Source organism: Phocoena sinus, chromosome 14, assembly GCF_008692025.1.
Source record: "Phocoena sinus isolate mPhoSin1 chromosome 14, mPhoSin1.pri, whole genome shotgun sequence".
NCBI classification, from domain to species: Eukaryota; Metazoa; Chordata; class Mammalia; order Artiodactyla; family Phocoenidae; genus Phocoena; species Phocoena sinus.
Window position 1 is genome coordinate 23,227,427 of NC_045776.1, and position 13,990 is coordinate 23,241,416.

The following is a 13,990-nucleotide window of genomic DNA, read 5'->3' on the forward strand; positions in this document are numbered from 1 at the left end:
ATTACCCATTCTGAAAAAAAGAGAGAAAAAAGATTGGACAATCTTTTGGGATGATACCAAGCTGAGTAACATAGTAATCAGAGCCCAGAAGGAGAAGAGAAGGTGGGGCAGAAAAAATAATTTCTGAAAATGTCCCAAATGTGGTGGAGAAAAATCAATTTGCAGATTCAAGAAGCTCAATGAATTAACTAAATAGGATAAGTACAAAGAAAACCACACTTGTGCACATCACAGTCAAGCTGTTGAAAGTTAAAGATCAAGAAAAAATGTTGAAAGCAGTCAGAGAAAGAAAGACGTTACATACAGAGGAACAATGATACGAATAAAGACCTTCTGAGAAACAATAAGGATAGGAAATAAAGCAATGACATTTTTTAAGTACTGAAAGAGAAAAATACATAGGTTCAGAGTTTTGTATCCCGGGCAAACAAACTTTTAAAATGAGAGTAAAATAAAGACACTTTCTAGATAAACAAAGAATTTGTCCCCAGCAAGCCTGTACTGCGTGAAATACTAGCTCCTCCTTTAGCAATCCTAGCAGGAAGGCTGACTTTCTGCTTCTTGAATTCTTCTGGAGCTTTGGAGCTTGCCATAGGAGGTGGCAGCTTTAATTGTGAGTAGGTGAGTGAGTAGGCTTGTGTTGACAGTAAGGAGGGAGCTAGTGATCTCTTTGCACTATTTAATCCACCATTCACCCCCAGTGGAGAACCAGACCCACACGCACGTGGGAAGGGTGAGCTTTGACATGAAGAGGAAGGCACTGGTATGCACTGGTACAGCTAGGCCAACTGTTAGAACAATGAAATACCTGCAAACTGGTTGGGAAATAGCTACTGCTGAAGCCCCTGGTTCCCTTGCTCATCACCTTTGTCTCATTCCCAGATACTCCCAGACCTCCCTATGATCCAGCAATAAAGGGTCAATTTCTGGCAAGCAGGGCACCTCCAGAACCCTGCCTTAGGACTCTGCCAGCTTCCTTTCTAATTGGTTGGTGCCTGAACCATGCCAGTTATTAATGATTTATAATATCACCCCGGGAGCTAAGTGGGGTTGCTTCCCAGGAAGGGAGGCCTGGGTGTAGCGTTCTGGGAGTGGGTAGAAGAGGACCCCAGGAGGCCCAGGGACAGAATGAAGACCCTGCTCCTGGGGACGGGGCTGCAGTGGGAACTAGGGGGATGCACTGAAAGCCAACAAAATTGGCTTTTCCAAGTCGGCTTAAGTGTTCAGGGACACTTGACTCTCTAGCACAACCTCTGTTCTAATCCCCTAGGTCATATTTTTCCCTTTTAAAAAGGGATATTTCATAGCCTTTTAAATAAATCTTTTCAGCTCCACTGATTTGGAATAACATGCTTAAGAACTTCTAGCTGGGCCCTCAGCAAGTTGTCCTTCAATGAGCCCATTTTGTCATGAACCCTGGCTCTCGAGAGTGGCTAGACCTCTCCCAATGCCAGCACTGTGGACCCCAGTCCTGTTCTGGGATCTCAGGCAAGCCCTTCCTCCCTTCCAGCACCTAGGGACCTGCATCTTCAAGGTGGAGACCATGCAAAAAACAGGCACACAGAACAACAAATGAACATTCTGTCGATCAGCTGCCAAGACTCTATTTCAGCCACAGAAATGGGCATTCCTCTTCCTAGGTTCAGTTTCAAGGGAATCCGTGCTCTAGGGGAGCTTTCTGTGTGTCTGCCTAGGCAGAGGGAGATAGACAAGAAGCCATCAAAGGATGGCAGAGTGGCCAGGCGGTGGGGCTGATCAACACAATTTAACCAGCATAAACACAGCTGATCAAAGCTCTGTGCAAAGCCCCTGGAAGCTGGCTGATATATACTCCATCACGTACCTCTTTGCCTCCTTTGGGACCTTGAACCACAAGTCTTACCAAACTGCAGGAATTTGCTGAGCCCTCAATCAAACACTCAATCTCACTGAACTGTGAAAGCAAGGTCTTGTCTTTTTTTTTTTTTTTTTTTTTTTTTTTTTTTTTTTGCGATACGTGGGCCTCTCACTGCTGTGGCCTCTCCCGTTGCGGAGCACAGGCTCCGGACGCGCAGGCCCAGCGGCCATGGCTCACGGGCCCAGCCGCTGCCGCGGCATGCGGGATCCCCCCGGACCGGGACACGAACCCATGTCCCCTGCATCGGCAGGCGGACTCCCAACCACTGCGCCACCAGGGAAGCCCCAAGGTCTTGTCTTTAAATAACATCTAGTGAAGTAGTTTACACCAGGATGAAAAGCATGTTTTCTAAAATCATCGTTCGTTGTTAAAGTAAAACCTAAACAGAACCAACACTCCTATTGATGGAGTTCCCTGGTCTGTACAGCTTTCTGCCAAGCTCAAGGGATGGTGGACCAGGCAGTTTCTAAGTGATGTGACCGAGGCCCTAAAAGCCATGCTGCCTAAAACAATCTTCACGATTCATCGTCACAGTGCCTTATATCCCCACCATTAACTATCCTTTCTGGTTAAGATACCTACTTCAAACACACTTGTGTTACCTGGGAGGAGTTCCTAGTCTGTTTCACTGTGTTCAAGTTTGAGAACCTTGGCCGCAAGCAGCAGCAGACACACCAGGGGCGTCCGCTTTCTGTCCACAGACAAGCTACTCCACATCTTCAGGTCAGTGATGCTTAGAAGTTCACAGGCCTCAGAATCACCTGGAGGCTAAACCACACCTTGCTGGGCCCCACACTGGGTTTCCGATTCAGTAGGTCTGAGATGGGACCTCAGAATTTGCATCCCTAACGAGTTCCCAGGTAAAGCTGGTGCTGCTGGTCCAGGACCACACTTTGAGGACCACCATACTAGTTGATCTCTAAGGAATCTTCGTGATATGGAGGCAGAGTGTGAGAACATTCTGATCATGAACCATGAGGTAAGAAGACAGGGTTCTGAAGTAGAAAGGGGTCAGGGCTCAAAGGCAGGCCAGCCTAGCAGAAAACTTAGACTTGCTCAAATGATCCACCAAAACATACTTTATGAACCTCTTACTCTTGCTTTCTTTCCTTTGCTTGCTTTTCTGCTTACTGCCCCCAGGAAAGGCAAGTCCGCTGGCAGCCCCAGCAAGGACAAAATGTGGTTCCCTCTCCCAGGCCCCTTCCTGAAGGGACGCGTTCACACAGCTAATCGGACTGTCAACATGCTGCTCAGCCCTCTGCACCCTCTTCTGGGGGCTCCTGACACGTCTTAGAATTTACACAGGACTTAGTGAAGTCTTAAACTACATTTTTTTTCTCTTTTGAGACCATCTACTTCCTAATAGGATAAATTCAATGGAAAACATGCTCTGATCCTTCAGCTGCCTCTTCTTGACACAAACACAGGGAACTAATTAGCAGGCCTGCCCAGGAGGCAGGCAGAAAGGGGTTCATGACAGGACCACAGGCTGGGCAGCCACCATCAGGTAGGACCTCACGACTCACCCTTTGGCCATCACGTCAGGAGCCGGGTCCATATGTCAGTGGAGGGGAAACTGACATGTAGGTGTCTGCCTGGTGTTACCATGGCATCTACTGGGCAAGTAGGTTCTGTTCAAGATTTAGCTCCCTGTACGTCTGAAAGCCCTTGACATCCCCGCTTTCATGTGACTCTAACAAGAATCCTGCGAAATAAGGAGAATGGAACTGATGACCCCATTTGGCAGATAAGACAATTGAGAAGGAGCTCAGAGAAAACTGGACATTGCACTCCTGGCTCAGCCACTCCTCGTGTGGTCTTGAGCAAGTCTCTTCCCCTTCCTAGGCTTCAGTTTTACCATCTGTGAAATGGAAGGAATGGACAAGGTGATTGGGAGGTCTCCTTATAGATCTCTTATTCTGGGAGTAAGCTATACAAGAAAAGGACTTGCCTGAGGTCATGCAGTTAATGACACAGAGAAACCAGGGGCCTCTATACCGTGTCTGTTGAGTGAGAGCCATCAGAGCACCCCCATCGCCACCCACTGCCATCTTCCTGACAGTGTGGGCCAACCGGGGCCTCCAGTTGCCCTCTGCCTTGCAAAGACCAACACCCCTGGGATGGTGTGGTAGGGGAACACGTGCTCAGAATGCTCCCTGACTGTGACTTAAAGCCCCAGTGCTGCCAGCTGCTCATTAGAGAAGGCCATTTCCTCCGGCACCTAGTTTACCAGACAAACACAGTGGACGCCTACCCTGTGCCAGGCCCTGCGCTAGATGAGGGGATGTGGAAGGGAAGGAGGCTTGCTGTCCACCCGTGAGAAAGTCACAATGAGGAGAGTGAACTCCGGCTGCTGCATCCGAGTCCAGCCCCCCGTCAGATCACAAAGCCCGTCCCTGGCAAGGGGCTGTGGCCCACGCAAAGGCACTAGCTGCAGCCCAGGTGAGCGCGATCCTCTTCAAGGCAAGCACGGTAGCCATGCAACTTTAGGAGGGGTCAGTTTAGAGCCGTTCACAGGTAGGCGCTGTCCTCCAAACACACCAGGAAAAGCAGATGCACACGTCTGACTCCCACCAATTCACTGGCTGGAAGAATGCCGTGCTCTCTCTCTGAGAGTCAAACCTCCCAAGCACATGGAATCAATGAGCCCAACTAGCTTCCTATCTGTGACGTGCTGGCCAATGACAATTCTTCCATTAGTTCAAGACAGTCAACACAATCAACTGGGCCCATGTCTCAGGTACAGGATTAGACTCCCTGGAGGAAACCAAGATGAACATGACACGGCCATCAGGAACTAAGGAGCTCTCAGCCTAGGACAGCATGGAAGACGCAGACACACACACAGTAAAACAGAGCAGAGAATGGTGGGCGCTAGAAGATCCAGGTTAGGGGGTGGGGAATTCAAAGGAAAGAATGACTCATTCCAACTGGAGACCCAGAAAGCCTTCGTGAAGGAGACAGCACACAGAAAGGTCATCCATCAAGAAACAAGAAGGCCAAGTTCTCACGTCCCTTCTGCCACAGTCAGCCAAGTAATCTTGAGAAAGCCAATTCTCTCCATTTTAAAATGGACCATTTGCCCGAAGTGCCTCACGGCATTTTGAGAATTAAATGAGAACTGATTTAAATGTACATCAGATAAATAAAGGCACCAAATATAAAGCTTTCGTCATCACTCGGGGCAGAGCAGGGAGGAAGGTAAAAGCAGAAAGTATATGGGGGAGGAAGTAGGTGGGGGCACGGGACACCTGCCAAACGCAGCGCTGATGTGAACACCTACTGGGATCGTAGCTGGCTCCAGTGATTTCTTTTTTAACCTCCCACGGCTAATTTTACTGAAGAGAGCACAGGAAGAGGAAGTCAGAGCATCTGAATTCCTCTGCATCAGGAAAATGAAAGTTCCAAATGGAGAGGTGGCTCCCCACCCCTGAGTGACAGGAGCACAGCCACCTGCGGTGGTCCGTAAACCTGGGGCTCCTCCCGGGCTCCCAGCATAGGGCCCGGGCCCTGTGTACTCAGTAGACGCTCATTAGATGAATGGATGGGGTCCTTACTACTTTACAACGGGCTTTGCTTTCATGTTCCATTTTGATTCACAGCCACAGGCCAGCAGGGCAGGCAGGGAGCATATTATCATCCTCGTCAAAGATGGGGTGACGCAGGCTCGCACAGGGTGACTGTCCACGCCGCAGTCAGTGCCGTCAGAAGGGAGCCCGCGACTCTGCCTCCTCAGACAGTATCACCTCTCAGACAACCACACCCCCCCTAAGAATTGCTGCCACAGCCAGCCTTTGGCCCAGTGACCACCTTCCCTGATTTTCCCAAACGCTTACCACGTGCTGTCCTGCGCACGTTCCCTGTAATACTTAACCTAATCAGACCCTTTCATCGAGGAAGGTCCTATTATGACTCCCAAATGTACTGGTTTATTCCAATTCAGAAGGTGGTTTTGTGCATCCCAGAAATAAGAGTGTCATGGATTCTCTGGTCTTTTTACCAAATAAGAACTGATTTGGATTAAAACCGTTGGTTCAGTTGTTTGGGGTCATTGTTCCTCAGAAGAAAGAGACAAAGCACAGGGAGTTAGGAAGACAGAAGGGCATGATTTTTTTTTTTTTTTTTTTTTTTTTTTTTTTTACCATGGACATTCCTTCCTACAGAGTCGGCTGTCAGTTTTGACAGATGGCCTGGCTGCAGGAGGGGGGACAGAGGGCAAGCTCACGGTTAAGGCAGCACCAGGGAACTAGAACCAGCTGGGCTGATTCGAGGTCTGAAATCTGGGCTGGACCCCAAGTTCCAGCCAGTCAGGGTGGGACAGGGAGCCCTGCTCCGCCCACCCCCACCCCGCTGCAGCTGTACCAGGCGGGTCAGCACGTTTCTTGCTGTCCGTGACCTCCTGGCTGCAGGCAAATAGGGTGGCGAGGGAGAGCAGAGGAATGGGGCCTCAGAGAGAAAGCTGAAGCATGTTCAAGGTCAGAGCTCCCCTCCCCTCCCATCACCCACCCCAGCCCCTTGGCTGATAACAGTTTATGGTGCACCTACTTCCTGAGGGATGTATTCATTCTAGTAAAAATTCATGATACAAAAGTTTGGGCAGGAGGCTGGAAAGCACAGCCACTCCACAGCTCTGTTGAGGGGTGCCTGGCTGAGGTGCTCAGAGACTCCCCTAAAGTGGCAGGAACGGAGGTAAGGGGAATAGAATTTTAGAGGACTCCCAGTTCCTGAAGGGCACAGTGGATTAGGTAAGAAGAGGTCTGGGGCCTTGAGAACAAGGGTCAGTGTGGCCGGGTCAGCTCTGATCTCTGCTGCTGCTGGAGCATTTAGCCGCCCACCCCGTGGGGGGTCAGCACCTGTGGCTTTAGCGTCACACTAGGGGGCTAGTACATCAGGGGCCTGGGAGAGCCGAGCCATTAGCTGGATAATGTACACCGAGAGTTAGTTTATCAGATTCACTGTTTATGCCTCCGTCCACGGACAGAGAGAATGGAACACAGAGTGGGGGCAGCTTTGATGGGAGGAGGGGCTGACATGAGCCAGAGCAAAAGATTCCAGTGGTGGGAAGCCTCCCAGGGAGTCCTGAGCAGAAAGTAGGCAGGGTTGGTGGTTAGGTGGATGGCAGGAAGAAGAGGGTGCTAGAGGCAAATTCACCAACTGCACAACGTTTTTGTTTTTGTTTTCTGGCTGCGCCGCATGCCTTGCGGGATCCCAGTTCCCCACCCAGGGACTGAACCCGAGCCACAGCAGTGAAAGCCCGGAATCCTAACCACTAAACCACCAAGGAACTCCCCAGCAGCACAATTTTAAAGCCATAGAGTTTAGAGCTGTATCACCTAATCCAGCCCTGCTTGTATGGCCTTGAGTCATCGGTCACAGCCATGACTAACGGCCAGAACCATTAGACCAGACTAAGAACCAGAACTTCCCTGCTCCCCCAACAACAACTTCAGCCCCGTGATCCTTCTAGCACCCTCCAGCCTCCCCCCAATACTGACCCCAGTCCTCTGATTCCATTGGAGCTAGGAATACCCTCTTGAACACTGAGCATTCTTGAGGATTACATGCACCACCCATATCAGCCATTCTGGACAGACATACCTTGTGTGAATACTGCTGATCAACAATCCTCGCCAGCCCGAAATCCCCAATCTTGAGCACGAGGTCCTCCGTGCTGATGAAGATGTTGGCGGGCTTCAGGTCCCTGTGCAGCACGTTGGCGGAGTGGATGTACTTGAGCCCTCGGAGCAGCTGGTACATGAAGAGCTTGGCGTGCTCCTCCGTCAGCGTGCCCTGCTCCAGCAGGCGTGCCAGGTCGGTTTCCATGTACTCCTGGACGATGTAGGCCACGCTGAACTTGAACAGCTCGCCCTGCAGGTCGGCACCCTTGGACCCCAGCACCTCATACACCTTCACGATGTTGTCGTGGTCCAGGCGGCGGATGATCTTGATCTCCCGGAGTGCGTGCTTCATGCTGCGGGCGTCGCTTAGGGTGATCTTCTTCACGGCCACCTTCCGGCGGGCCCTGCTGTCCACGGCCGACAGCACCAGCCCGTTGACACCGAAACCCAGGGGTTGGAAGTCAACGAAGCGCCCGCCAAGGTCATACCCGTAGACGCTGGCGATGCAGTCGCCCTTCTCAGCCATCGTTGGCTCAGTGGTCAGGGGCTGACCGTGGGACGAAGGGGCAGTCAGGAAAGGCCAAGTCCCAGCTCGTGGCTTCCCCAGCACACCTCATTCTGTCAAGTCCCAAGGCTGAGGGATGCTTTTTCTCCGGGTGATGTCACTGCCACCAGCTCCCTGGAGACAAGAGTGGCATATGTCCATACTCGCTGAGCTGCAGAAGTTGGAGGCTCAGACTGTTTCCTTAACCTGTACCGGGAAGGCTGTCCACCAACTCCTATGTATCCTGCTCCTCCCTGGAAGCTTAGAATGGTTCATGATTCTTTCAAATATAGCATCTTGGAAAGAAAAACCAGTCTCCTTATCTATGTGAACGTAAAGTTCTCTATCATGATGGACCACAAAGTAGAGATGCAGAAACTCTCCCCTTTAAATCCTTTGTTAAAAGAGGCTCCTTCTTGCTGAAATGTGGTGCTGCTGCTGAGCTGTGTTCGTTTACTTTCGATGGTCCAAAGCTCAGTGGTATCACAGCCCTCAGCAGCTTGGGAGCTGCCCTCTGTGTCCCGAGCAGTATGAAGAGATCCCAACAATGGATTCTAGAGGCTCGTAGGGACTTCTTTGTACCTCTGCCAGCTCTCCTTTCTACCAGCTCCTCTTAGATTCTGAAACCCAAACCAGTCTGTTGAGCGTTGGTGAAGAAAGCTGGAGAAATCCAAGCACCTTCCATGAGCTCTACACCAAGTTACACCTGAAGTCCCAGACCTGAGGGCAGCTCAGCTGTCCAGCCAGGATCCTCTGGAGGCTTCAGATGTGGGCAGCATCCTCTGTCACCCCCTCATCCACACTATCTTGAATGAGACAGTGTTCTGCTGGACCCAGAGAGGCTGGCAGGAACGCAGCATCTTTCAGACCAAGTCTCCTTTCCTGTCAAAGAAACAATGTTGGGTAAATTTCCACACTTCAGCTTCCAGCACCTTCCCACTTGTGTGTCTTTTGTTAACCAGCCCAAGTGTTATTTGATCTGTCCAGCCAGCTGAAACACTGCTTGCTCAGGGGATTCCAGGCTTTGCACTGCCCAGCCACACCGCGTGCTGTGTGCAGCGCTCCCCTGGAAAGGAGAGAAGATGGATTGATTTGATAAGATCATCAACTGGTATGCCTTTTATGTAAATGCCTGCTCCCCGAAGGTTAATATGCACAAACTGTGGGTGGCAATGATCAGCTCTGACCTTTGTGAAAATCATTTGTTATGCTCCCCAGACACACACAGCAGCACTAGCTGAGAAGGGTGAGAGTCAAAAGTAACTAGTTGCAGACAGAAAATAAAGGATCAATAATTTTGTTTTTCTACTTGGACCCCTTTTCTTCCTTCTTTTGCAAATGTCTTTTTTGAGAGAATTTGCCATGCACTGAGATTTAATTACTTTGTATCTCTTGCTGCCCATGTAGGCAGCATAAGCATACATACCAGATTATAAGGAAATTTTATTGCCACCCTGGAATAAGGATTTTCTGCACAGCAAATCAGGGCACAGACTTCTTAGCATGACACCAGGGCTGGCATGGTGAACTGTATTCTTTTTGATAATGGGGACCTAGCTCTTCAAAGCAATGAGTCAAATCATATCCTGACTGCTCCCTGGTGGCTGCTGACTCAAATTACAGGCATAGGACCTAAGTGGGGAGAAAAAAATGGCAAAACTAGCAATGTAAATTCAGACCTCTGAAGTAAAGGCAATATCATAGCTTCTAAGGAAGTGACAGGCTTTATAAGTTTATAAAGTCCACACACACAGAGAGAACAAACACTATATCCTGTGCAAAGGACTGAATCTAGCCAGGGCTGCTTCTTAATTCCCATAATCCTGTGGGGTCCCCTGTAGGGATACTTTCACATCTGAACTCTGCAAATGATAAATGAAGCAAAACAACAGTCAACTCAATGTTCTAAAACCAAGGGGGCAAATTAGGGGACAGAGACGACCTGAAATAGTAAATAATCAGATGCCCTCTAAAGACTACTAATGAAAGAAATTTGCCAAGAGTCTGGAACATAGTAATTGCTCAACAGATGTTACCTGTTGTTGCTATTGTTAAAAATTCCCTTATGCTTGAATAAGATGTACCTAATATTCTGATGTCTCATCAATCTTCAGCAATTCTACTCTGCACGTTTTTATCGGGCCCAGCAGCAAAATAATCAGAACTTAAGACTGGGAAATAACTGTAACAAACAAGTCCTGTGGCCCTCAACTGGGGGTGGTCCTGCCTTCCTTAGCTGCTCTGACGAGGAGTCACTACAGGCCTTTAATGAGCAGGGCCAGATTTGCCAATCATCCTGCCAAGCATCCCTATCAGTGAATAACTGACACCCACCCCCAAATGCCAGCATGTCCACTGAGAGACTACGATTCCAGTCTGAGTTCTCACTTTACAGATAAGGGCACTGAAGCTCAGGGAACACCAGCTCAGTGCTCCTAGCATAGATAGGGTCAGTAAACATTCGATGAATTGATAAATGAATACCATTCACTCTGAGGATTCCTAGCCAGTTAGAGACAGTGCTGGGACCACCCACTGAGCCTGTCTATGGCCTGTGCTGTGAAGTCCACCTGGACACCTAATTTAGGGGAACAAAAGAGCCACCTGGGGCCCCGTTCCATCCCTCCTCCAACTCCTGCTACCCAAGTCTGGTAACAGAAACTAAACTGGAACACCTTTCACTTTCTACCCATATACTTGGCCTGATTCCCAAGGGCAGAGCAAACAGAGGAAATTATATATTGCTTTATAAGGGGAGATGCTGAAGTCTTCTTCCCTTTCCGGCTCCCAATGGGCTGTAAACAGAGACAGGAATGAGCACCTAAGCAGGGAGATGACATCACCAGCAAGCTGAAGGCAGGATTTGTTCCAGATCAGCTGCAGTGCAGATAATCTGTGGATAATTAAGAGGGGCTTTATTTATTTTTAAAACTCTTTCTTCTTCCTCTCACAGAGGGAGGAAATATCTGTGTGTGTGTGTGTGTGTGTGTGTGTGTCTCAGTGGTCTGCCCAACATGCTATCAGCAGGAACCCCGTCACCTTGGGAAGGCTCGATTCCAGCCAATCCACCATCCTCATGGCCTCTAAATACACTCTTTTAATTCCCATCCTGCTTCTTTGCTTGCACCTTTCCGGTTCCTGAAATATCCTGCTTCTTCCCCACTTGTTAAAATCCTGTCCATCATTCCAAATCCAGATGAAATCTCACTTCCTCTCTGATTTACCATATACTAATCTGGGCTGTTACTTAAATGTTTATACATGTCCATCTCTCAACTAGGCTTTAAGTTTCTCAAGCCCAGGACACAAAGTAGTGCTTAGAACATAACTGTGAATTGGAGTTACCTGAGGTGCATTTGTTATGTCTACGAAACCGTGATGCCTACCTTCCCTAGACGGTCAGCCTCCTCCCCTTTCCATCGCTGCCCCAGTGCAACGTGTTCATTGCAACAGGGATCTTCACACAACAAGCCCCAACTGCTCAGACAAACCAATATCTCTGAACTTCAGTATCATCTGCTTAGATGCTGCCTCTCTTAGCATTTCAACACGAACAAGGCAGCCCTCATCTGACCATTTCTCTGTGCCCATTTGAGTTTACTGTTATTCATCTCTTCTCAAGCCTCCTTATTTTCTAAGTTTTCCCCTATCATTCCTCTATAATTTCTACCGTAAGCCCTTTGCCTTTCCCTACAGGTGGACTGATTATGAAATACCAATTACCTAAGAAGTCTCGGATTAGGGCTATCTTCTTGCGTGGTGTACCAAGAGGCGTGGGCCCATCGGCCCTGGAGAGGGGCACATCCAGCATCTGGACGTGCCCACCTGGGCAGAGGAGTGGGTATGGCAGCTCTTGGTGTGATGCAGCATCTCAGGGCAAAGCACGGTCATTCTCCATTTGGGGGTGGTGACTCACAGCTGCTCTGAATCACAGGTGTGATTTGGAACCAGGGAGCTGGCATTCACCTTGAGAGGCGGAAAGGTCATGGGTTCAGCTGTGCTCAAATGACAGTCAGCGAGAAGAACACATGTAACTCTTCCAAGGGCAGCAAGGCTCCCACAATTCCATGGTGAACATCGTAATAAACACAGGAGTAGAAATCTCTACCCCAGGACTCCTAGCAATGGTGCTTCTTTTCTCCACTGATTTCTCACCAACTTTCCATCAGTCTCTTATTTGAGGCCAATTAATTATCCTCTCATGCATCCAGCCTTTTAACACGTGGAGGCAAACCAGAGATTGGTGGTGTGGGATTCCTGGAGCTCTAGTTTACAAAGCGGCTTTGGAGAGTCTAAATTTAGACTCACTTCCTCTGCCTGCTCTGATCCTCCCAAACCTCAGGCTGGTGGCTTTCAGCAGGAACTAAGGCCTCCAGCATTGGAGGCCTTGTCTGGAGGACATTTCCCAGATACTGCTTTCTTCCCTCTCCTGAGCACCCCAAAACTTGCAGGAAAACCTTCCCTGGCAGGGCTGATGTTTACAGTTGAACAGGCTGTACACTGCACAATTCCAGGTAGTACCATTCATATCAGTCAAGTCTGTCTGACTCGAAGTTCCTTGATCCTAATTGCTGCAGTCTATGTGAATGAAGTCCCTAGACAAGAGATTGGCAATTTTTTTTCTATAAAGGGCTAGAGAATAAAAATCTTAGGCTTTGTAGGACAGTCTCTGTTACAATTATTCAACTCTGCCTTTGTATCACAAAAGCAGCCACAGACAATACCCAAATGAATGGCATGGCTCTGTTTCAATAAAACTTTATTTACAAAAATAGGTGGGGGGCTGGATTGGGCCAGGGGGTAAGTTGCTCTAGACCCCTGCTCTAGATTGTGTAGGAATGCCCTCTAGCTTGTTCCCAAGGAGGCACTGAAGTGTGTGGTAACCAGGCCCCTTTCCGGCTCTTTGCACCGTCTCCTCTCTCCTGGACTCAATCCCCTACCACCAGCCCCGGTTGCACCTCACAGTGGCACTATCCCACGCCTGCCCTCCCCGGGAGGAACGCTGGGCTTGGGATCCCACCCAGGCTTAGTTCAGCTCATCTGTAGGTCTTGTGCCCTCAGGACCCAGCTCTCTGCTTTCCACAAGCTACCTTCCAGCTCTGCGATTCTATGGTGCTGTTGACGGGCCTCGCTCCCAAACCCCACGTGCATCTTAACAGAGCCTTTCTGGGGAACTGGTGAAGATGACACTATGAAGATGGGGTAACTACACACGTGGAGGGTTCACTCTGGGCCAAGGGACTGATTAGTTGGGTCTCACAAGAACCCCATGAGGTTGATATCATTCTCCCATGAAGCCCCCACAGGGAAATGACTTTCCCAAAGTCGCACAAGTAGCCAGTGATGAATCTGGGGTGTAAACGCAGGTCTGTCTGACTCCAAAGCCCATACTTCTCATCACTGTAGCCCATTAGCTGAGCCCAAGTAGGTGATTCCCACCAAGAACCATCTAGACCCAATGTGACTTCCCAGGACTAGTGAAGGACAAATTTGGGGTTTGCACACCGTGTGGTTCTTCTCAAACTAAAGCACAAGCCAGCCAGCTACCTTTTCAGCCTGTGTTTAGCTTCAGTGTGGAGATCACAGTTAATTAGCCCATTTGATAAAAAGAAAAACTGAGAAATAAAACATTAAAATGAGATTAAGAGTTAAGGAAAACTAAACCAAACCAAAAAGAAAACACAACACACAAAAAAACCCCAAACAACGGCAGCAACAAAAAACCTCCACCAAGTTCAAACAGCCATAACCCTGCTTTCCAACCAGTACTTGACCTCTTCTTTAACTGTAAACCTCAGATGCCAGAGGCCCTGGCTGCAGGGACTGGCCATCATAGAGGGTAGCTGAGCTGAGCATCCTCCCAGCTGGTCCTGTAGCTGCCACTGGTCACCTGCCCAGGAACCATTCCCACTTCCTCCAAAGGAACAGAAA

General features: G+C 49.2%; 1 protein-coding gene across 2 annotated transcripts in view; it reads right to left on the minus strand.

Annotated features, from left to right (window-relative positions):
* The window catches only part of MAPK4 (mitogen-activated protein kinase 4), a 174,749-nt gene that overhangs the window by 68,292 nt on the left and 92,467 nt on the right, over window positions 1–13,990 (minus strand). Inside the window, exon 2 of one of the 2 annotated variants that reach the window (XM_032603731.1) lies at window positions 7,496–8,941. In XM_032603731.1, the coding sequence (XP_032459622.1) occupies window positions 7,496–8,041 (546 nt within the window). In that variant the 5' untranslated portion in view covers window positions 8,042–8,941. Of the gene's footprint in view, window positions 1–7,495; window positions 9,028–13,990 lie in introns of those variants that run through there. The other variant, XM_032603732.1, reaches the window with a different exon arrangement.